A 23358-nucleotide genomic window follows, 5' to 3' on the forward strand; every position below is an offset into this window, starting at 1 on the left:
GAGAGAGTCAGGGTGAGCTGAACAACAGATATTAAGTGACATGTCGATGTAATGTGGCACCGGAGCAAAATCCAACACTGTGAACACTGAATTTAGGCAATGGCATTTCTTTATTTCAGACAGGAATTAAAGCTTTCCTTCATTTGACAAATATTCATGACTCATTTTCAAAATATAAAAAATACTTCACCTGGCAAACACACAGAAAGCAAAACATTTTAAGGCAAACGTGCAGGCAGCAGAAGCTCAGGCAGTTCAGTGCAGACATGAAAAGGCGATTCACCTCTTTAACCTCTTTAAAGGAATACTTCATCCTGCAGAATGATCATTTGTATATCAGTTACTCACCCTGCGTCACTGTGAATTTGTGCAGAAAAACTTGATTTTTTCTCGCATGCCTAAAAGGTGAATTTAAGCGTCTGATTATGTAGTAAACTGTTGATAATTGGAGCCATCAGGATCCAGGTTTTACAACAAAACTACATAAAAACATCAGTTAACAAACTCTCAGACAACTCATGCAGTATAATCCACATTTCATTCCTCCAGTCGCATGAATATATATATATATACATATACATATACATATACATACATATATATATAATCAACACCTTGAATGAATATTACAAACATTGAAAATCATTGTTTTTAATATCTCCATCTGCTGGTGAGCCATCAGGAGTACGCATAAAATATTATTTCCACTACAGAAGAGACTTGACGATCACTAAAACTTGATGGGAAAAAATCAATTATCGGCCAGTGAGTTGTTTTATATCCGAATATATCCGTAGTTCTGATATAATTTTTTTTCAGTTTTGGGGTTTTTTGTTCACCGTGGAGACATGCAAAAAAAATAAAATAAAATAAAATCTTCACAAACTCAACCTATTTGGTGAGTCACTGATATAGAGATGCTGATTTTGGGGGGGTGAAGTGTTCCTCTGAGCATGCTCAGTTATCAGGAACATCGACATGTTTAGCTTTGTTACAAAAAAGTCGATTACTGCTGGAATGTTACTGAAGCGGTCAAAAACACCGACGCTGACAAAACAGTCACATTATGAACAGAGACGAGCGGAGCACATTCATTTCTTCCCCCTCCGTTAACACTGTGCCGTGATTCAGTCCCTGAGAAAACACTGATCTGTCACGCAGAGGTTAAATACAAGCTTCTTCACAGACCTCCGACAAACTACATTTGATGCGTTTATTTCATCTTGCATCACCAGATTTGTGCTTTCTTCTTCACCTGGAACCTTAAAGTTCGCCCTCTTGCAGTTTTTATACTTAACTATAGCCTGATAAATAAGGATTTTTCAGGCAGATAGAGATATTTCTGAGTTATAATAATTATAAGGATGAAAAGAGGAATATTGTTGAAAAAGGTATCATCTGCTGAAATTTCTTCATTTTTTTTTTTTTTTTTAGAATTTTGACCCAGATGTGCACAAATTGGGGCATTTAACAGTTAAAGAGGCGCAAATTCGCAATAGCTGCGACCACATACACACATGCACACATTGTCCCTTTTTGCCAAATGGCACGAGCAGTGAATCAGCTGTTCTTTGGCTCATGATCAATATTTCCACAAAATCAAGTGTGAGTCCATCAGAAGTTATGCACTTTTTTAAAAATATGCTGCTCCCTCACCGCTCTCCCTTTTAGCCAAATGGCCTGAACACAAACACACTTGAGCACCATGCCGACGTCCCCAAAAGCTTGTCATCATCGACTGATAGCTGATGGGATCCGAGGCTGGGGACGCTGTTCCTAAATCACCCAAAATATTTCTTTGGTATTCTGTGCAGCAATTTCTTGTTGCCCGTTAGTTGATCTAATCTTAAAAATCTAAATTTAAACATCTTTGTTTTTGCTTCTATTTTTTTCCCACAGGTTTAAGTTAAACATCTAAGACTTTTTATACACTCAATAGATATATTTCTCACTAATTTTGGTCAAAAATGTTTTTAATTCCACGTTAGTGAGCATTTTTCCAAGATACTAAACCACCCACCTGACAGGTGTGGTATATTAAGACGCTGATTAAAAATCATCCTAATTTAATATATGTGTCTTTGGATGGTCAGAATGAAACGACACTCGAAAATGTGCTGTTTGATCAAACAACAAAATGCCACAGACGGAGCGTGTTGCTGACTGCAGTGTCTAATTTCTCGATGTGTGTGTATATGTAAAAATATTTGCTTTTTTTCCGGTCTGTTTCTGCAAACAGGGAGTGCACCAACCACCAGCTACTGTATGTAATACACTGCTTACGTTTTTCAAAGTCGCACTGCAAAAATCCTGAACTATTCTTTTAAACCTGTGAAATATTGGAGCAAAAAATATAAGTGCTGCATTTAAATTTTGGTGTGTATTCCAACACTGATAAACCTGCATTAATTATATCTTTTATAACGTCAGCTGAGACGATTAATCAGTCGCTCTCTGCTTTCTAGAGTCTTAATACTGTGCTTGAGGGGTAAACTCCACCCGTCTGGTGCTTCAAGTTTGTTAAAACAAGTGCTCCATCTTTTTTTTTTTGCATGATTTGCTGCTGCTTGTTAAGACACAAAATGCTGACACTCGGCTCACTTCAGGCTGTAATGAAAACCCTGAAATAGCAAATGTGCAGTGGTGCATGCTTTGGCAGCATGTTACATGATAAAAATCCTCACGAACTTCTGAAAAAAAAGAAAAAATTGCATAATCTCATATCACAAAAAACAGAAAATGGAAAAGAAGAATACTTCATCAATGTAAAGCTTTGCTACGACTCCCGTTCACTCAGCGACTCGCTGAAAGCAACAGATGACACGAGGAGATCATGAAGAGGAGAATTCATGTGCTTCATCACGACAGATCCTCGTCCTTGTTTGGCCCGGGGTCACTGAGGCAGCGGGACAGTTTCTGCTGCTCGTCCGGCTCTTCGGCTCTCTGCTCTCTGGGCCTCTGGGATGATTCGTTCACCAGGCTGACGTCGTCGGGAGGACTCGGGTCTGGCTGAGCCGCGTGGCCTCTGGAGCTGTCGCTGTCATCATACGTGTAAACTTGATGTTCTGCAGGAAACAGACAGAGCGGCAACATGTTAGTGATTAAACATCATCTATAAGCAGCAGTTTGGGCTTTAGTGAGCGATGTTTTTGGGATGTTTAGGTACTTGTTGATATCAAAAAGATTTGGTACTGTATAGATCATATCCAGGTGGGTTTCCATTACTGATTTTTGTGCAAAACACACGTGGGAGCGGCCACGTTTGAGAGGTTTCTGGGAGGTGATAATCGATTTCACAGAGGAATTGTGGATTCAAAACTTCCAGATGATCCGCTCAACTTTTGAAGAGTTATGTGATGCAGTAACACCTCCTGTAACTCATCATGAGGGAGCCATCGACAAGCTGCTATGGCAACCGACAAGCACATAACCATAATATCATGTGACCTATAAAAGCAAAAAAAAGAGTTTCCATTGCAGTTTTGCGAAATATAGCTTTTTCAAAAAAATCTGAAATACCACCTCATGCAAGTGTAAAAACTTTTTTTGATAAATGCGAGTTTTTTCAAAATTGACGTGTTTACATTAGGCATATTTTATACTCCTAAATTCAATTAGTGTAATTTGAGGGTTAATGGAAAACCAGCTGTGCTGCGTGGCTGCTGCTGGTTTCAACAATAATGATGGGAAAAAGTGAGAACTGTACATCTGCCTTTTCTCTTGTTCATGCATATTGTATACTGTTGATGCTCAATAAAAATATGTAAAAAACAAACGGCAAATATTTGTTATGTCGACATTAGATTGTGTTGATATGTGCTAACGTGCTAACTAATGTCGAGACGGTCTCCCGGTTTCCCTTTTTGAATGACGACTACAGACGGCCGCAGCCTGCTGGTACGAAGCTGTGTTTCCTCTCACAGGCGCAGAACATACGTGCAGGTTTGCAGTCGGTTTGATTTGTTTATGTGCAACTTTTTGGCAAAGACACGCTGACCTAAGGAAAGCAAGGCGCCTTGTCACCACCAGCTCCCTGAAGTCTGCTTAGTGTGTGTGGGCCTTTAAACTTAAAGTCAAAGGATCCGCCACCAACGCCATGGTGCCAAAACACCACAAGACGCCCCCTGAAGACCTGCACCCATGACAGGTCAGAGCCAAGTCCGATCCAAGGAGGCTGCACCATGTGTCAGGGGGACCTGTGGGTATCTGGACGTCCCTCAGATGCTCGATCGGATTGGGATTTGGGGAATTTGGAGGGCAGGCGAACGCCTTGAGCTCTTTATGACCTTGGGCAATTACTGAGCACTTTTTACAGTGTGGCACTGTGCATTACCGTGAGAGTGTGTATTTAGTCTGCAGCGTTACACAGGAGGGTGAAGCGGGGTAAATGGTATCCGCACGAATTCCAGCACACAAAGTTTTTCAGCAGAAAACTTCACTGTAATAATGTAACAAAACCCAGAAATATGTGGCATTAAAGGAAGAAAGAACCAACCAAATATTGCTTCACAGTGTCTCCAGAGAAATGTGAAAAGCCTCATTCCTCCACGTTCAACCTTTTCTCATACGATAAGATAAATTCTGACCTGGTTCGAAGCAGACTTTTCTCACTGGCGGAGTCTCCTGGCGGTTTGCAGGGACTGTGAGGTAGTGACTCATCTGTGAGTGAGACAGAAACATCTGTCAGCAGTGAATTCATTTCAAAGCTTAACGCAAACCAATCATTAAAAACGTGAAATGTGAGACATAAATCCACACATTTAATCAGACTGAACGGCCATTTAGTTTCACTTCATTTACTTTAATTGGCTCATAAAACAAACCAGATGTTTGAGAGTCATTTAGTTAATTAAACAAATGTAACTGCAGAGTGAAACAGATTCTAGCAGCATAACAAGCAGCCCGAAATAAAGTTTAGACAATGAAATTGTCTCAGCACAAAGAACTACAACTGTAACAATCATAAAGACTCACCCTCCTCTCCATCTCCACACGCTGCTTCCTGAAGCGAACTTCACTCACGTTGTCCTCAAACGGGTCGATCATCAGGTCGTGTCGGCTGTACGAACGAAGCTGAGGAGCAAAAACATGAAAGTTAGCGCCAGAAACACTTCAACTTTCTCATTATACGCCTGCAACACACTCTCCGCTCAAACAGCATCATCGAAACCAGCATGAGAGCTGAAGTCATCGCATCTTTCTCACCCTCTGTCTCGTCTTCTGCAGGTTTGCTCGTAGGATCTTTCTGATCTCCTGCTCACGACTTTTTGAGATGGTCGGCATCGCCCGTCGTCTGGGCGGCCCTCTCGGCTGAATGTTTCTGCAGAGACACACACAGTGTATCATTACTCTACGTTATACTACGTAAAACAACAACTTCAGGGTCTGAGGAGAGCTGAGACAAAGCGCAGAACGAGCACTGATACCACAAGTCTAAAACCACGAGATTAGACTGCATAGCTTTATATTATATTTAAAAAACAACAATAAAAATAACAATACATACACAGTAAAATACAAGAACTAAACAAATCATAAAAAAACATTCATCCAGCAATTGCACATGTCCATCATAAAAATGCACACATGATGATGCCATATTGGCTAACTGTGATGCCTGATTCAAACACTTTTTAGAGGCAACAGATGTTAACTAGTCACGTAATTTGGACAAAAAAGGGAAAAAACAGAGTAATATCTGAAAAAAAGATATAGTTATGTGTAGCATAAATGTTTTTGGCGGTTCCTGACTTCTTTACTTCGGCCAAAAGTTAAATCTGCACATTGCTTTTTGCTCTTGCAGAGGATAAAACACATACTGGGCCAGAGGTGGAGGGTCGATGCAAAGATGTATGAAGAGAACTGGATACAGTGTTGGAGGCGGGCTTTGTACATTCCTATGAAAGTTGCTCGGTGATGCATGAAACTAAAAAAAAGTTAAATTTTCCAGGTATTAAATTACCCAGATCTTCTACATCACTGGGTCCATAGAGCAAACACAGATTTATATACATGGAAATTGCCTAGTTGTTATTTTTGTGCATAAGAATAAAAATATTAAGAGAAGAGCAAAAGAAGGGACCACAAAAGTCAAGCATTTTAAATAAAAAAAACTATACAAAATGTATTTAAATAAAAAAAAGTAAAATTAAAAAGTAAAATTTTTTTAATTTGAAAAGAGCTGTACAATGCTTGAAACAAAGAGGACAGAAAATACAGAATAAATAATATGTTTAATCTGCTGAGAAAATTACAAAAAAAATGAGTCAAAGGCGGCTGCAGGTTCGATTCCGACCTCGGCCCTTTGCTGTATGTCACCCTCTCTCTCCCCCTTTCACACTATAGCTGTTGTATCAAATAAAGGCAAAAAAAATCTTAAAATAAATAAATGATGTTTACAAGGTTGGCTTAACCCCTCCCCCAAAAAAACCAAATTAACAAAAAAACAAACACAAAAAAACACCTCAATGCATGGATTTTTTCATGTAGCACTTGTGATATTTAGTTATGCAGACAGTTTTGTTTTTGAGATTTTGTGCCACCTCCTGAAAAATCAGCAAGTCTTTCCAAAACAAACATCCGAGTTAATCAGATCTGTCAACACTTCTTTGGTAGAAAGCTTCAACAACAGCACACTGCTAGTATTGACCTTTGAGACTGTGTGAAAAACATCATTCGCCCTCATAACTCGATACTCACTGCATGGAGACGGACGATATCATGGCGGGCAGCTTGGCGGTGCTCCCGCTCTCCACCAGCATCATCGCCTGTTTCATCTCCATCTTGTTGTAGAAGGAGATGAGCTGCGGCTCGGTCGAGCGCTCGCCTGCGATCAGCCACTTCTTCACGTAGGCCTTATTGAAGCGGTTCAGCCTGAGTGCAGCAGAGTTTATGTACAGACATTTCCAGTTATCACAATTTATTTGTACAATATAAAATATTAAGTATCCTCCTGACCTGAGTCGTCACATAAAGCTTAAAAATGGACACAAGTGGCATCTCTGGGTATTTAAGTAAGTATAATAAATATATTGAATACGTTTTGATGCCACTGAAAGGCCGTTTTTATGTGACTTTCCTCATAAAGAGACAGTAACAAGGAGGGGACAAACAAATGTTAATAAAAATCATACTTGTCTTTCCAGTGATGATGTCCATAATGACCACAAATGTCTTCAATCCCTGTGAGGAGATGATCCAGAAACTGAGGACACAACGAGTTTTTATACCAGTTACTTCCACATCATTAATATCTTACAGTTTAATTATTTTTTTCAACCTGGACACTATGTCCCCTTTTTATGTCCAAGTGTCTAATGGGAACAACAATTCGGAAAGTGGTCCAGTATTGAGCGACAGGCACCAGTGACGGAACAAGCTGCAGTGTAACCACTCTGGGTTTGTTCTCACCGTCAACGTACGTCCACTGAAGTGTTTTTACTACAAAAAGGATCAGATCAGTATTTTAAGTGTCTGACAACATTATCAAAATTCCTACAGCTTAACACAAGAGGGACTTAAGACTTTTTTAAGACTTAAATCCAAGACTGATTTCACAATAACCAAAACTGAAGAAAAAACAAACAAAAACACTTTTAGGGTTGGGAAAATATTCGCCCACATATTTATTTTAACATAAAACATAACTTTTTGGTGACCGTAATGCGAGAGGCATTCAGGAAAATATATATATCTGAAAAAACTACCAATTATTTTAAGATTTTACAGCATAACATCCGAAAAAAATATTTTTGAAATCGTACTTTTCATTTATTCGAATTTTAAAGACTTTTTAAAGGTTGATTTAAGACATTTTAAAACCAACCAAGGTCTCATTTTTAGATTAATGATATTCAAGGCTTTTTAAGACTTTTTAAGGTTCTGCAGGAAACACTGATTATGCAAAGGATCCCTACAGATATTCATTTTTGTTCAACAGTAAAATAATTTTTGTCTAACCAGAAACAGACTAAAAATCTTTAAAAAATCTTAAATCAAATATACAATAGTTTTAGCGTGTATAGAGCCAGCATACTTTCACATCTAACTCGGTGAATTAAGAATTTCTTCCAAATGAACCAGAGTTGGTGATTGTGGGAACAGTGGAAAGATGAACCAAGACGGCTTATGTGAGTTTTATTTTGTTTTTGTCGACTTTGAATGAAACGTGTTTTACGAGGATAAAATGACTATTTATTTAAAGGGGGTCTGGTGGGGTTTGGCAGTTTCGGGGCTGTTTCTAGTTAAACGAAAAATATTTTACTCTTTAAAAAAAGGTCTATCTCTGTCGGGATCTTTTTCATGAAGTTGTCAGACACTTGAAATATCAATCTGAGCCTGTCAGCGGCAAAAAACCCCCACTTTTATTGGACGTAAATTCACGTAGCACTTTTACCTCGAGTGTTACATTGCAGCCTGTTTTGGCGCCGATGAGCGCAGCTCTCTCGCTCAATTCTGGAGTCATTTCCAAAACCGTTTTTCCTTTTAGCCACTTACACACAAAAACATGGGGAAATAAAGATCGGGTTGAAAAATCCTCCAGATTATCCTTTAATGATGAAAGTTTGATCTTTCATGTTTTGTACTGAAACTCTAGTTTTTCCAGTATAAAATAGAGAAACAAAGTAAAATTGGAAATAAAAAAATAATAATTAATCTCACCTGTGTGTGAATCTCCTCATTAATCGATCCTTTGCTCTCCTTCTTCTTCTTCACGGCCAGAAGTTCGACCAAAGGCCTGATTGTCATTCCCTGAACACAGAAACAGGACGGGAGGCCATGTGGATTTCCACAACACGATAAAAGAAACAACTTTATTTACAGAAAAACAAGGAACTTGCAACAACAAGATATCAATAAAGGTTAGTGGTTACTTATATGGAGGACAAAAGCTAAATTATTACAAAAACATAAGAAAAATAGCTTTCCTGGTAGCTGTTTTTTTCTTTTTTTCTTTTACATTTTTTGAGAAATTAATCTCCAAAAGTGAAGTTTGGTTATACGTTACTTTCTGCCAAATAAATGTAAAGAAATGTAAATGTTTGTCACCTGCACAAAGACGGTGAAGAAGATGACGGTGATGATGGCGGTGAGGAACATGTGCTTCAACTCGTTGTTGGTCAGCAGGAACCCCAGAGAGAAGGCGATGGCACCTCGCAGGCCACCGTAGGCCACGATGAACTGGTCCTTTTTGGTTAATTTCACAATACGGAATTTATTGATGATGTACGTGAGGCCGATGACTCCTGAAAAACACACAGAAAAATAACAAAATACAGATTAGAAAGAAGAGAAAGACGACAAGGAAACATTATTACAGCAATACATTTTATTTTTATTTATTATTATTATTATTTATTGATTTATTTTATTGTATTTTTTATTAATATGTATTGCATTTTTTACGTTTTTTTCCACAGGAAAAAAATCTTGTCACTATTATAGGACCAAAAAAAAGAATTTAACTTATAAACAAAACCCTGTTATTATTTGAATTGTTCGTTATCTGATGATACGGCGGCGCTGTGTTCACTGACCGAGCACTCTGGACACCAGACAGAGGACGACGGTGACGATGACGAAGGTCCAGTTCCAGGCGTGAGGACCGGCCACCGTGGAGACGCCGAGGAAGATGAAGATGAGCGTCTCGCTCACGCTGCTCCACATCTTCAGGAAATATTTGATGGTGGTGTACGACTTGTGGGAGATGTTGGCCTCCACGTACGGACGCATCATCACGCCACAAGCGATCAACCTGTAAGACAGGAAGTACACAAAACATCAGAACCGTTTTGTTCCAGCTGCCATCACGCAGGTGAACATCGCGCAACCTGGATCTGGATCTGGATCTGGATCTGAACCTGAACCTGAACCTGGATCTGGATCTGAACCTGAACCTGAACCTGGATCTGGATCTGGATCTGAATCTGAATCTGAATCTGAACCTGAAACTGAACGTGGATCTGAACCTGAATCTGGATCTGGATCTGAATCTGAATCTGAACCTGAACCTGAACCTGGATCTGGACCTGATTCTGAACCTGAACCTGGATCTGGATCTGGATCTGGATCTGAATCTGGATCTGGATCTGAACCTGAACCTGAAACTGAACGTGGATCTGAACCTGAATCTGGATCTGGATCTGAATCTGAACCTGAACCTGAACCTGGATCTGGATCTGGATCTGGATCTAGATCTGAACCTGAACCTTGATCTGGATCTGATTCTGAACCTGAACCTGGATCTGGATCTGGCTTAGGATCTACGTCAGGTCAGCCTGAGGATTCAGTGACGACCGGCTGAATTATTGAGACAAGCCGGTATATTTTATTTTTACTGAAGAAAAACTTGGATAAAGTTTGGACAACTCTGGCCGCTACATAAAGCGGGCGCCACGTGTACTTCCTTCCCTCCGTCTACTTGCGGCGATATATAAATAAATAAATAAATAAAAAGTGTGAGTAGCTCACGACATGATGCCGGACAGGTGGAAGACCTCGGCGGAGAGGTAGGCCATGTAGCTGTAGAGGAACACAAACAGCGGCTCGATGACTCGGGTGTGCGAGGTGAAGCGGGAGGTGAAGGCGCCCAGCAGGCCGTAGATGGCTCCCACCATGACGCCTCCCAGCGAAACCACGAAGAAACAGACGACCCCGAGGACGCCGTCGATCACAGTCACAGTTCCTGCGTGAGAGAACTCCTCGAACAGGTGATACAGAACCTGCAGACACAAACACACACTTCACGTTCAAGATTAAAGTGTAATTTATAATCACAACAATCACAGACGCTTCACAGAAACAAAGTCAGTTAACGCTCCGTAAAAATGAAAATCACAGTCAGTAACAACAAGACAGACAAGCAAGACAAACGCATAAATCAGACATTAACCCTTTGAGACCTGAGCAAACTGGTTTGATGTCTTTCAAAAGCATACAAGCAACTTAAGAAGAAATGACCCTAAAATGAGCAAATCAAGTACAAGAAAACTAAAATAATCAAAAACAAACAAAAAAGAAAAAGAATGTAAAAGGAATAAACAAACAAACAATGAACCGACCTGAAAGAAAGTGCTTAGAAAATAATAATAATCCTGTAAAATCATTTTAAATAGAAAATTATGAGAATTATAAATATTTCTGGGAGATTTTTTCTAGCTTCATTAAAAATAATTTTCAAAAAGTACTAATTTTTCTTTCCTTTTTCATTTTCTCATTTCTTTAATTCCTTCTTTCTTTAGTTTGTTTGTTGCTTTACTAATCTTAAATTACTAATCTTAAATAATCTTGATAATATTACGACAGTATAATTTTACCCATTAAAAGCTGCCTGTATTTCAATCTCCCTCTAGAGTCGGATGATTATGTGTATTTCTGGGTAAATTTCTGGATTTGAAATATGCCATTTTAAAAAGTTTGCAGCTCTGATGCAGGCAGTGAAGAGTTTTTGGGAGTCACACACAAACATAAATAAATATTTCCCTCAAATATATACTTCATTTGTAAATCTTATTATAATGCATGCGTTTTCACAGCAGCATCTTGCTTCAGTCATCTTTCTAGAAGCAGCAGCATTTAATCTCAGGATGAGAGAACGGATGTTAATTATATAATAATAATGTGGTCACAGTTTGTTCCGTATTATCAGCGATTGCCTGTTAAAATAATCGAATTACTGATGTGAATGGAAAGTGAAAACAGCTGGAACAAAAACAAGGATGTGAGGAAGGAAAATGACACTTGAATTTAGTGTTTTAATCTTTAAAAATGTGTTTTTTTAATAAAAATTTGCTTGTTTTTTGTCCGAACATCAACCGAAATAAAACAAATAAACCCAGATTTATCTAATTTATGATGAGAAACAAACAGAGAGGAGCAGCAAATCCTCACATTTCAAAATATTAGACGTTATTTTTGCACGATGACCTGCTCGTGTCGAGGTTAAATAAAGGGTTGATACAGTAGATTAACCCTTTGATCCCTGAGCAAATTGGCTTGATTTGTTTCTATAGTGTGGGAAGAGGGTGAAGAGGAACTTAACGAGAAATGGCCCAAAAAATAGCAATAAAGTAAAGATCAGGACAGCACACATATTTGAGTTTGATTGTGCCACACCATGTATATGTTTAAAACAAACAAACAAACAAACAAAACAGCAAGAAATTAGTAAAAAGTTCAAAGAAAATAACCTGAAAATAATAAAAAAAAAAAAGAAAAGAAAAAAACAAACAAACAAGAAAATGACCTCAAGTAAGCACTACAAAAAAATAATCATGTTTTTTCTTTCTGTAACATAATTTTAAATAAATGATTAAGAAATTAAAAAATATAGTTTCCTGATACTATCAGAATACTTATAAGTACTTATCACTTTATTTTTATTTCTTTTTTCTTGATTTCTCAACTGGAGGTGTTTACCAGTCCCCTTATGTACGCTTATACTTTTCCCTTGATACTTCTATACTCATCTATAGGTCTCCATGTTGATTGTTTGACTGTTTGTCTGTTTACGTGTAAAATCAAAAACCAATAAAAAGTAAATGACAAAAAAAAAATATATAGTTTCCTGGACTTTTAATGTAAAATCTCAATTAAAAATGTAACTAGCATCCAGCTGTGCAAATAAAGTAATGAAGTAACAAAGTAGAGTATTTCTCTCTGAAAGGCTGTGGAGTAAAGTTGAAATATTCAGAGGAAGCACAGCCGTCTCTTGACTCACCACAGTGACGGCGTCGTTGAGCAGCGACTCTCCGAAAACGAGGATGTGCAGCAGCTCGTTGATGTGGATCTCCTCGAACACGGCGAGGACGGCGACGGGGTCCACGGCCGAGACGATGGTGCCGAACAGCAGGCAGGACAGCAGGTCCACGCTGGCCAGCTGGGCTCCTTCGATCCGACACACGCCGTATATCATCCCGCCGATGAAGAAGGCGTTCCACAGAGTCCCCACCACGGCGAACACCAGGATGGTGCCCAGGTTCTCCGTGAAGGCGCGGATGGGCAGGAAGTAGCCGGCATCGAGGATGATGGGGGGCAGCAGGTAGAGGAAGAAGAGCTTGGTGTCGAGGACGGGGGCTTCCTCGCCGATGGCTTTGATGATGCCGCCCACCAGCAGGCCGACGCCGATCAGCAGGCAGCTCTCCGGGACGACGTGTGACACTCTGGGAATAATGTGGAAACCTGCAGAGAGAGAAAGATTTTCACTTTTTCATCATCACAACTTTAATTTGACAAGCTGCTAAAATCAAAATGAAGAGAAAGACAAAATTCAAAATCATTCACTCACAAACTTCAACTGTTCACCAAAAAGTCAAAAATACATATTTTTCTTTGTAGTCGTAATGCACCTTTTATGTTTCTTTTTATGTGTCTTTGTGTTCATTTTGTCTCTCCCTGTGGTTGTCCTGTGTATTTTTGTAGTCATTTGGGTTTCTTAAAGGTAATTTTGTTTCTTATTGAAGTAATTTTGTGTCTCTTTAAGAGAATTTTGTGTTTTGCTGAGGTAATTTTGTGTTTCCTTAGGGCAACTTTGTGTCTTGTTGAGGCAATTTTGTGTCTTTTTGAGGTAATTTGGTGTCTTTAAGGTAATTTTGTGCCTCATTTAGGTCATTTTGTGTCTTGTTGAGGCAATTTTGTCTTTTTCTTGTTTGCTTTGTGCTGCTTTGTTGTCATTTCATGTCTACCAATGGCTCTTTTGTGACTTTTTGGTGTCATTTGGTCCTCTTTATGTTTTATGTAGGATCTATTTTTTTCCACCAAAGTACACCCAATAACTATATCACTGCTCAGAGCTTCAGCTGAGTATGATGTTATTAAAAGCCCTTTTTATAAGGACATCACACTTTTGTGCTGCTACTTAGTCCGTTTTTATGCCTTCTCTGCGTTTCTACACAGAACCAAACAACAGGACATGCAGTGTGAAACAGGAGGAAAAACATGTGGTTTTGATTTTAAATTAACCTTTTAATCACATTTCTTTAAATGTAAAATGCTCTTGAATTCAGAAGTTTTTAGGAGGTGTCTCGAGCTGAATAAAAGTTGACTTTCAGCAGTTTGGATGGCTGCAGCACACAGACGTGTTTCAGAATGACTTTCTGTTATATTTTTGGTAATAATGAATTATCTGTTTTCTGGAGCATGATGCAGTATTATTACTCAGAATGGGGTAGTTTTAGTCTGATATTTGCAGCTGCTGCTTCCTTCTAAACTATTATCTCTAACAGAGTAAAGCACTGATTGTGTTTACAACCGCTCTGTCCGTCTCCAGCGTCTGCATCTGCCAATGTGGTTATTAAATTCGCCCTATTAAAATTTTTTTTTCTACAGAGTGTCTTTCCTGCTCCGACTCTGCTTTCTTTTTGGTTTCTGTTTCAGACAGTTTACGACTAGTGTTTCAACGTTTTATGTGTATAGATATTAGATTAGTTGGTTATTTTTTATTTGAATTAAGACTGGAGACAATAAGGTTTCACATGCATAAAATTAAGTCTCTACAAAGACAAAATATTCAAGATGGATTAATCATGTTTTAAACTTAATTTGTCTCGTTGGAGCATTTATAAGTGTATTTTTTAAAATTAATTTGTTATTTCAAATGTGCTATTAGATTTATTAAAAACAAATGTCAAATTTGATCTGTTTCCATGATCACAAATTGCTGCTTTCTTCTGTTTTGTATAATTGTAAATTGAATATATTTGATTTTTTGACTGTTGGCTTGACAAAAAGTCAGTGTGAAGACATTACTTTCAGCTCTGACAAACTGTGTAAATTATTTATAAATACTATTAGACATTTTATCACTCAAAATATTTATGAATATCCTAAATACTAAAAGATATATCAATAACGAATAAATTCAATGCACAAGAGCATTTGCGTACATACAAATACAGCAGCTGCACTCAGTGAAACATCAGTGTGAGCATTAGCAGTTTTCAACACAATAAAAATGATCCACTCAGTGAGCTGTAATTCTCTGCTGCGTCCTCATGAAATATAAAACACAGTGTTGCTGCTGCTGCTGCAGGCGAACAAAAAGGCTGTTTACACGAACACGACGGCTGGACAGAAATATCTGTGTGGGTTACATTTTATGGATTTAATCTGCATTTTACTGGCAATTTTTCACTATTGTTAGCTTTTATTGGAATTACTGGAATGAGAAATCAAGGCGTGCAACTAACAATCATTTTCATTGTTGATTAATGAGGTTTTTTTTGACAAATGTATGCATCCTTCAGTCTATAAAATGCCGGAAAATAGGGAAAGGTCCAAGTTCACTTCTTTATATTGTTTGTTTTTTGTCCGAACATCCCAAATCTGTTTATTTATGATGAGATAAAAACAGAGACGAGCAGCAACTCTTCACATTTCAGAATATTAGACATTATTTTTGCTTGATGACCTGCTCATCTAGAGGTTAAATAAAGGGTTGATACAGTAGATTAACCCTTTGATACCTGAGTAAATTGGCTAAATTTCTTTCAATGGACGAGGAACTTAACAAGAAATGGCCCAAAAAATAGCAAGAGAGATCAGGACAGCACTCCGATTTGAATTTCAATTTTGCCACATGGACGCAGCAAAATATATATAAAGTTAGAAGAAAATTACCTGAAAATTAAGCAAAAAAAGAAAGAAAAGTGAAAAACATTTTTAAAAAGTGTACGGAAAAAAATCTGTTTTCTTCTTTTTTTTCTTCTTTATTTTATAAATATATATAATTAAGATAATTATAAACATAGCTTCCTAGGCATTTTCCATTATTTTTTGTCTAAAAATCCTCTTTGCTACTTTTCAGACAATTTCCTTGTCACATATTATTTAATTTTATTTTTACAGTTTGTGGCACATTTTACATTTCTCGCAGAGTTGCTCATCCATTGTTTCCATTGTTTTTTTTTAAAGAAATCAAACCATTTTTTTAGGTTCACAAAGAAAACTAATGCCAGTCCAGGTGTTAAAGGGTTGACACTGAGTAAAATATTGTCTCTGCTCCTTTAGTTTCATATTTTGTCTCTCAGCTGAATGAGGCCTTGACATTCAGCCCGTCATGTGACTCGGGGTCGAGGCGGCTGTAAATGTGACGTTTTTTCCTGCGAGGTTTTATGCACTCAGTGGTCCTCGCCCCCCTCCTCTCCTCGGTCCGCACACTGGGATCTTTGTTATCGAGCAGTGCATTAGGACAGGAAGTCAGACCGGCCCTCGCAGACGGCAGCTGGACGCAACAGATAAGATGCCACAGAGCTGCACGCTGCTCACTCAGCCAACGACAAACTGCAGGAGAGATTCTTCCAGCCAATCAGAGCCAGCACACACACGGTGGCACGGTGAATAAAGCAATGATGCAAGCTAAAATGCATCATTATTTGTTCTTAAATTGTTCAGCGGGAGAAACAAACCTCACTTTAAAGACACATTCAGCGACAAAAAACATGAAAAAAAGGATGAAGTATAAGAGTGATTAAGATACTAATAAAATATCAAATTTAATATTAACAAATATCCACCTGCTCTGTAACTGTGGACCAACTGGAATATGCACAAAAAAAGGAATTGTTTTTAATTTTTCTAGTGACGCAATTTTAACTTTTTCTCTCCCAATATCAACACCGAGTATCAATCTTGAATTTAAACCTAGAGGTCACAGCGGACTGAGGACTAAAAATTGAGCAGAATTTTATTGCGACATTATTTAATTACATTCAGTGGAGTTTCTACAAAATTACACACATATTGTACTTGCTGTGTTGTTGTTTTTTTGTGCCCTACACAGATATTTTTTCGTTTTACAAAATGTCTTATTTTCAAAAGCAGTTGGTGGTCTTTTATGTTTTGCACTTAAACAAACTTCTTTTTTGGCTTAAACTGAGAAATAAGTGGCATTCATTGATTTTCATGTTATGCATGTTTGTGAAGGGGACTAACTCTAATTTGTACTTCAGTACAGTATTTAGTTACTAACATCGCTGATGTGACTTATTATATTTAGAAAAATATATATTTCTATGTATTGTTTGAATTTTAGCACCTTTGCATGTAAACTACTTTGAGCTGCATTTTATGTATGAAAAATGCTACACAAATAAACAATAATTCTTATTATTATCATTAATAATATGACCATAGAGGCACAAGAAAAAATGAATCCATACACATTTACAAATTCTAGATGTATTTGATGTTATGGTAATAAACCCTCTTCCCTCCAAAATTAATCACAGAAAAACTAATGCAGCCTCTCCGCCACTCACCATAAAAATTTGATCATATAAATTGAATATAAGTGTAGCGGACGTAGTAATCAATGCACATTAGGTATTGATATTGATCAGAAATTGCTGCATATATAGTCCCTGCTGTCCGTCCTGCTGGAAACCGTTCAAAGCGCCGACTCAGCTGTAACTTTCAGGAGCTACATGAGCCATGTGACTGCTTGGCGGCAAGATCAATGAGCGTGATGACTCTTTTTCTACGGCGCGCCGCTGACCACAACAATCCACAGAGGAGCTCAGATTACAACAGCGTGACTTCATCGTCCACTCACGACGCCATTACGGCACCACATGTTCACGCAGCAAATAGCTGTTTCCTGCTACATTAACGATCTGAATGTTTCTTATAGATACTTTAAATTATTTAATAACAAGTGATATTTTGTGATTAGCTTTAATGCTCTGAAAATGATTATTTTAATTTTTTTTTTTTTTTTTTTTATTTGTGACTTTTAAAACCACAGCTTAATCAAAAATAAAGATTTGTTTCCCAAATACGTAGAATTAAAATGCCCGTGTAATGCAGATATGGTACAGTTTACTGGATAATTGCATTTCTTTTCTTTTGTTTTCTTTTTTTCCCTTATTGTTTTTGTTAAAAAAGCAGATATATAATACTTCCATATCCACATATGCTCACTTACTTACACATACATATTTGTACACTTAAGCATTTACATACTCGTCTATATCTGTCCGTCCCAAAGCTCTGTCATTAAACACAGTCTGGCTGGCGGATGGTCAAAAATGTCTTGGACCAGTGGGATAAATCTAAAATTAGAACAACATAAAACAGAAAATAACAACAGCAACACTGCCAGAATGAATACTCAAAGTTAGAATCATAAGATGTGAAGATAAAATTAATAAAAACCAACATAAGAAACAAAAAGATTCAAATAAAAAGGAAGAAAGCCAACTTCTTGCTGGATAAATGATGTATTATGTGTGTTTTTTGTATGTTGTGATGTCCAGAGCTGAGCCTCAGCAGCTAAAGGTCAAAGGCCAGAGATGACTTATTATAAACCTGCACAGAGAAACATTTAATCCCTCTAATTAGCCTGAACAACTGCTTCGCCAGAGCTGAATTTAAACTCTAATCCCTCAACATTTGCTTCCACTACTGACAGACGGATGCTCGGACCATCAGGCTCGTCCTAAAATAAGTCTGTGTGGCATCGAAACATAACTGAAGCAGTCTGCAGACACTGTCAGCGCTCTGTAGCAGCCTGCAGCGGGAAACATCTTTCAAAGCTTAAAAATATAGCAAAAACAATCAGCAAATCTATTAAATCCACAAACATAACATTTTTTACTTTTTTCATTGTAAAATGATATCCAGAGTTTGCAGCTTTTTGTTCCACCTATTAATCGATTTTAATTGTATAAATATTTTCTAAAAGTAAAGTTTTGGTATAATTTAATTGTTGGATGCAGTCTTAATGTTGTAACTTTGTGGTTTACTGTGTAAGTTCAAATACTGAGGACTTTTTTTAATATGGACAAAATGTCAACAATCAGCGGTGATCCAAATAACTAAACATGAAAGTTGTTTAACGGACCATGAGACTCAAAAGTAGACTTTTAACATCTTTTATGTTATAAATTGTTTTCTGATTCTGTGGAAGGAAAAAGAAGAGCAAAATGATACTGCCATTTTTTAAAGTGGAGTTTGCATGGATGGATTTCTGAATGGGCCTATGAGGCAAAGTGCCAGGGGACCCAAAGTGTTCGGGGCCACCTGTTCTTCACCTGCAAAACGCCACTCAAAGTAACACATCTGGACCAGGAAGAGACACAAAATGACCACAAAGAGGTGCAAAGGAACTGCAAAGAGACAAACGATAAAGAAAAACAGGCAACAAAACAACCTTAGAAAGACAAATTGACTACAGAGTGACACAAAACAACCAAAAACGACACAAAATTACTTCATAAAACTTAACGAGACCCAAACGACTACAAAGAGACGCAAAATCATCACAAACTCATTGTGTCTTGCTCCTTTGTAGGAGAGGTGGCGGGCCCTTTGCATATCTGCCCCCGGGGCCGATTATCTCATAATACACCCATGAAAGTTTAGTAAAACTTTCACCAACACAGTGGAAAATGGCAGGAATCTGTTGGATTGAGTTGTTTTAGGTAACAAAAATATGATTTAGCTGCCGACACAAATACACGCCAGGAGAACGTGCAACAAACTCCATGTAAAATTCTACTAATTTAACAAATACATGTGAACAACATGCCAATAACAGCTAACAGGGATTCGATAAAACTTTAGTGTTATGGTTTTTGAGGTCTGGAGTTTCACCAACACAGTGAAGAATTGTTGTAATCTGTGGGATTAAGAAAAACCAGGCAGTTTTAGGTAACAATAATGTGATTTAGCCACCAACACCAATGTGTTAGGAGAACACACACAAACCAAACTCCATTCAAAAATCGACTAATTTAACGTATATCTGTGGACAACATGTCATCAGTAACTAAAGTGGATCCCAGTAAACACAAAAATATTAAAGTAGTTTAACAAACTGCCAGAATTACCAGTAGACTCTTAACATTTTGTGTTATATTTTGCAGAAGGCAAAATGAAGCTTTGCACATTTTTATTGATCTAAGGAACTGTTGTGTGATTTTATGTGTCTCTTGAGTGTGAATCATGTTGTTTGAGCCCCCAGAAGGCAGTTTTCTGTCACTATGTGATGGACAATAAAGTTTTTTGAATCTTGAAATTAAAGCACTGCCAGTTTTTAGACTGATTTAACTAATGTCTTTGTGTGAATTGTCATTTTATACCTTTAACAAATCCTGAAGACTTCATTTTCATGCTTTTCCATTATTTGCTGGAGCAGTTGGTTGTTTCTATTCAACAGGCTCACGATCATGCTGCATTTGTATTTTAAACACTGCTGCTCTCCTCTTGTCTTCTGTTTTATTGCTTCTGCGGTTGTTTTGTTGAACATAATGACATTTTTCTGCACAAATAAACTTGAATATTTTTATAAACTTAAAATCTGAAAGCATGAAACAGTAAACCAACTGGAATAGATAATGAGCCCCCTTCATCTGTTGATTCCCAGCCCCTCAGTGATGCAGGAGGAGGGAGTATTTGATTATTTTTGTGCTGCGGGAAGAAATCTTTTTTGTTATTTGTGTCACTCACCAAGTTTCATGAGCAGGGCCAGCAGGATCCACAGGGAGATCTCAAAGGGCTTCCTGACGTGGTCGTAGTTGAAGGAGAGGACGGGGAAAGCCTTCTTGTGTGCAGAGGAGTTAGTTTGATGATGGGAGTCCTCCTGACGGGTCTCTCCGGCTGGATCTCTCCACGTCTTGTTGTGTCCTGAAACAACATCACGACTCGCGGAGGAGATGGAGACGAAAAGGAGCAACACGACGCAGAGGAGCCCGGTGAGAGGCGGACTGGAGCTCCTCCGGGCGGGACGGAGCTCAGCCATTTTCAGCTGGTCTGACGGGCTGAGCTGCTGCTGCTGCTGCTGCTGCTGCTCGGCTCTAGATCCGATGAAGATGAAGATGAGGGAAGGACGGGGAGCGAGCGTGGTGCGCAACGGAGAAGCGCGCACTTTTACGCACAAACTCACCCGGCATCTTAAAATTACGCACAGCGGTTAAACAAACGGCGGTTTCAAGCTGCTGTCATCAGAAGGAGATTTTTTAAAAACGACATTTTCTGACCCGCCTGCTGGGATGATTTTTAACCCCTCTGAGTTGCTGTCTGGATGTTTCAGAGCCGCTATTCTCTCCTCAGACTGAACTCTCTAAACTTCATCAAGTGTCAACATCCATCAAACATGAATCTCACGCTGAACTCTTTTTCTCTCTATTTTAACAGGCAGCTTCTCCAAAAATCAGCTGGAGAGAAAGCGACATCTGCTGGAGCGGAGGACCCCAAAACACCAGCAGACGGCCTGCGCAATAAACACACTTTAGAGGAAGAGGTGACGCCAAACTACTGAACATCTCCTCTTCTGTAGTTTAACTGGGACCTTTTTGGGATGCCTTCTAATATTGGATCATTTATAATGACCAAAATATTCTTATTCAAGCATATGAAAATATAACGTTTGGTCTTCAAAAGCAGAAAAAATAAATAAATTGATAAATAAATAAATAAATAAATACACAAATTAATATATTAATTAATAAATTATTAAAAAACAAACAAAATTAAATTAAAAAATAATAATGATAATAATAAAACAAATTTGGAAATAAATTATTATCTTGGCAACATATTTTATTCACAAATGTCATTTTCTCAAGACCTCTCATATTTTTTGCTTTTCTAAATGAGATCAAACTATTTAAAAGAGCACCATAATATTGCAAATTGGAAACATTTTTGTAGCTAAATAAATTTCTTCAGAGGTTAATATTTTACATAAAGTATTGTGGATTAAACTAGCCCAAAGTTTCCGTTATCTCAGCCAGTTACAACATTAAAATACCACTTATATATTAAATAAAGTTAATTATATAAATTCTGCAATATTACTTTTGACTGTTAATACTAATGTAGAATTTTAAATGCAGGGCTTTTGCTTGTAATACAGTGTAATTTTTACGTCTGTCACCACTGCTGCATACATGATTCATATTTCTTTTCTTTCTTTCTTTTTTTAAAATTAATTTTCATTGTAGTGAAGTTTATTTCCATGTACAGAAGAGAGGAAAGCTTCAGCTCATCGGTGAAAGATCAATATTCAGTTACAGCAGCACAGGAAACAATTATCTTGAGTAGAGGAAAAATATAAGCTCATATATGAGCAGGAGCCGATGTTGTAAACATTCAGGGCTGAAGGCCCACTCTGAGGTGGGTCAGGGGGCTTATTTCCCCAGGGAGATTTTTTTTCCATTTACGGCAACTACATGCACTATTTTCAAGCCACTTTAGATAAAAGAATGCCCAAAAATCTGTACATCCTTTTGGAAAAACATGCTCGTTGCCAAGGGGGAAAAATTATCCTGTATAACCTAAATCCTTTTCTGTATTTAAAATATATTCTCATCATTCTACCACCAGAACGCAGTAAGTGTTGAGGACGAATTATTTTCACGTCTGTCAACTAAAGACAGGTAGAAAGACAGAAAATGTGTTGTAAGTGAATCTTTATGGATAAATGAGTGCGTGTGATATATTTTGTTCATTTGTTCAGTTTTTTTTAAAGTGAAATGAAAGGGAGAGCAATAGATGGAAGAAAAGCTTTGTTGAGGACTGGTACATTTATGTGAGTGACATTTGTATCATTATGTATTCATAATGTTTTTTTAAAGTGATTTAATTACTTATCTTTTGAATCCTGGACTATGTATAACCTCCCCGAATAAAATAAAATAAAATTAAATATCTTCTTTCTTTCTTTCTATTCTTGTTTTAAGGCTAAATTTTACACTGTATTTTGCAGGTTCCTCAGTGGGAAAATATTAAATCATGACAAGCAGAGCCTGCTGCCTGTTGTCCAGATCAAGAATCCATCTGCAGCCAGAGGTCAATCAGCTCTCCAGTCCTGGATCATTAGATTTTATTATGGGAGCAGACTCTCAAAACCTCTATAGCTGCCCCCTTTACATATACCAAACCAATAGTAAATCCTCATTTAGACGTAAGTTATCATTGCATTACCTAAACAGCTGATCAGTGGTCCAGCGTTGGTCTTAATTTGTTCTCTGGCCTTTGAGGCCAATTCATGGATTGATCAGGAGACTAATTCTGTGAATGTTACTGAATCTATATCACTACTGACGCTTCAGTGAACTATTACGACCATTTAATGTCACATAAAGTGAGGTGCACATGTGGTGGAGTTAAGATAGAACAGATGTGATGTTGTAAACAGCGTCTTGTGATTAATCTAATGTAAATCACACACACGCCTGTGTACATTATGTGATGATGTGAATATGATGTGCTGAATTCTGGACCTCAGGAAGATTAGCAGGTGTCACTGGCATCTTTCAATTAAATGAATGAATAAAGAATCAATGTTGGCTTTTATCGGCTTGTCACTGTTAATCTGTGTCTTCAATTCCATTTTTTTAGAATCCTTATAAAACTATA

General features: G+C 37.7%; 1 protein-coding gene across 1 annotated transcript; it reads right to left on the minus strand.

The window, feature by feature from the left end:
• Window positions 1-91: 91 nt before the first annotated feature.
• On the minus strand, window positions 92-21383 carry slc9a1b (solute carrier family 9 member A1b). Its single transcript, XM_042506554.2, has 12 exons — window positions 20446-21383; window positions 12719-13179; window positions 10471-10721; window positions 9537-9754; window positions 9049-9245; window positions 8662-8751; window positions 7134-7204; window positions 6700-6873; window positions 5206-5320; window positions 4975-5073; window positions 4587-4659; window positions 92-3065 (listed from the first exon to the last, which is right to left on the minus strand). Exons 1-12 carry the CDS (start codon window positions 20735-20737, stop codon window positions 2860-2862), a joined length of 2247 nt encoding a protein of 748 aa, XP_042362488.1. The 5' UTR covers window positions 20738-21383; the 3' UTR covers window positions 92-2859.
• Between the last annotated feature and the right edge of the window lie 1975 nt (window positions 21384-23358).

This window comes from Plectropomus leopardus, chromosome 17 (assembly GCF_026936395.1).
Source record: "Plectropomus leopardus strain MGB_pleo_1.0 chromosome 17, ASM2693639v1, whole genome shotgun sequence".
Lineage (NCBI taxonomy): Eukaryota > Metazoa > Chordata > Actinopteri > Perciformes > Serranidae > Plectropomus > Plectropomus leopardus.

What these genes read in the sequence shown, in the direction of transcription:
- slc9a1b (XM_042506554.2), bottom strand. Translation starts at nt 20,737, where the DNA reads ATGGCTGAGCTCCGTCCCGCCCGGAGGAGCTCCAGTCCGCCTCTCACC. An exon ending in GGCCCTGCTCATGAAACTTG is followed by an intron (nt 13,180 to 20,445) that starts GTGAGTGACACA and finishes CTCTCTCTGCAG; the next exon opens with GTTTCCACATTATTCCCAGA. An exon ending in ATGAGGAGATTCACACACAG is followed by an intron (nt 7,205 to 8,661) that starts GTGAGATTAATT and finishes TTGTGTCCTCAG; the next exon opens with TTTCTGGATCATCTCCTCAC.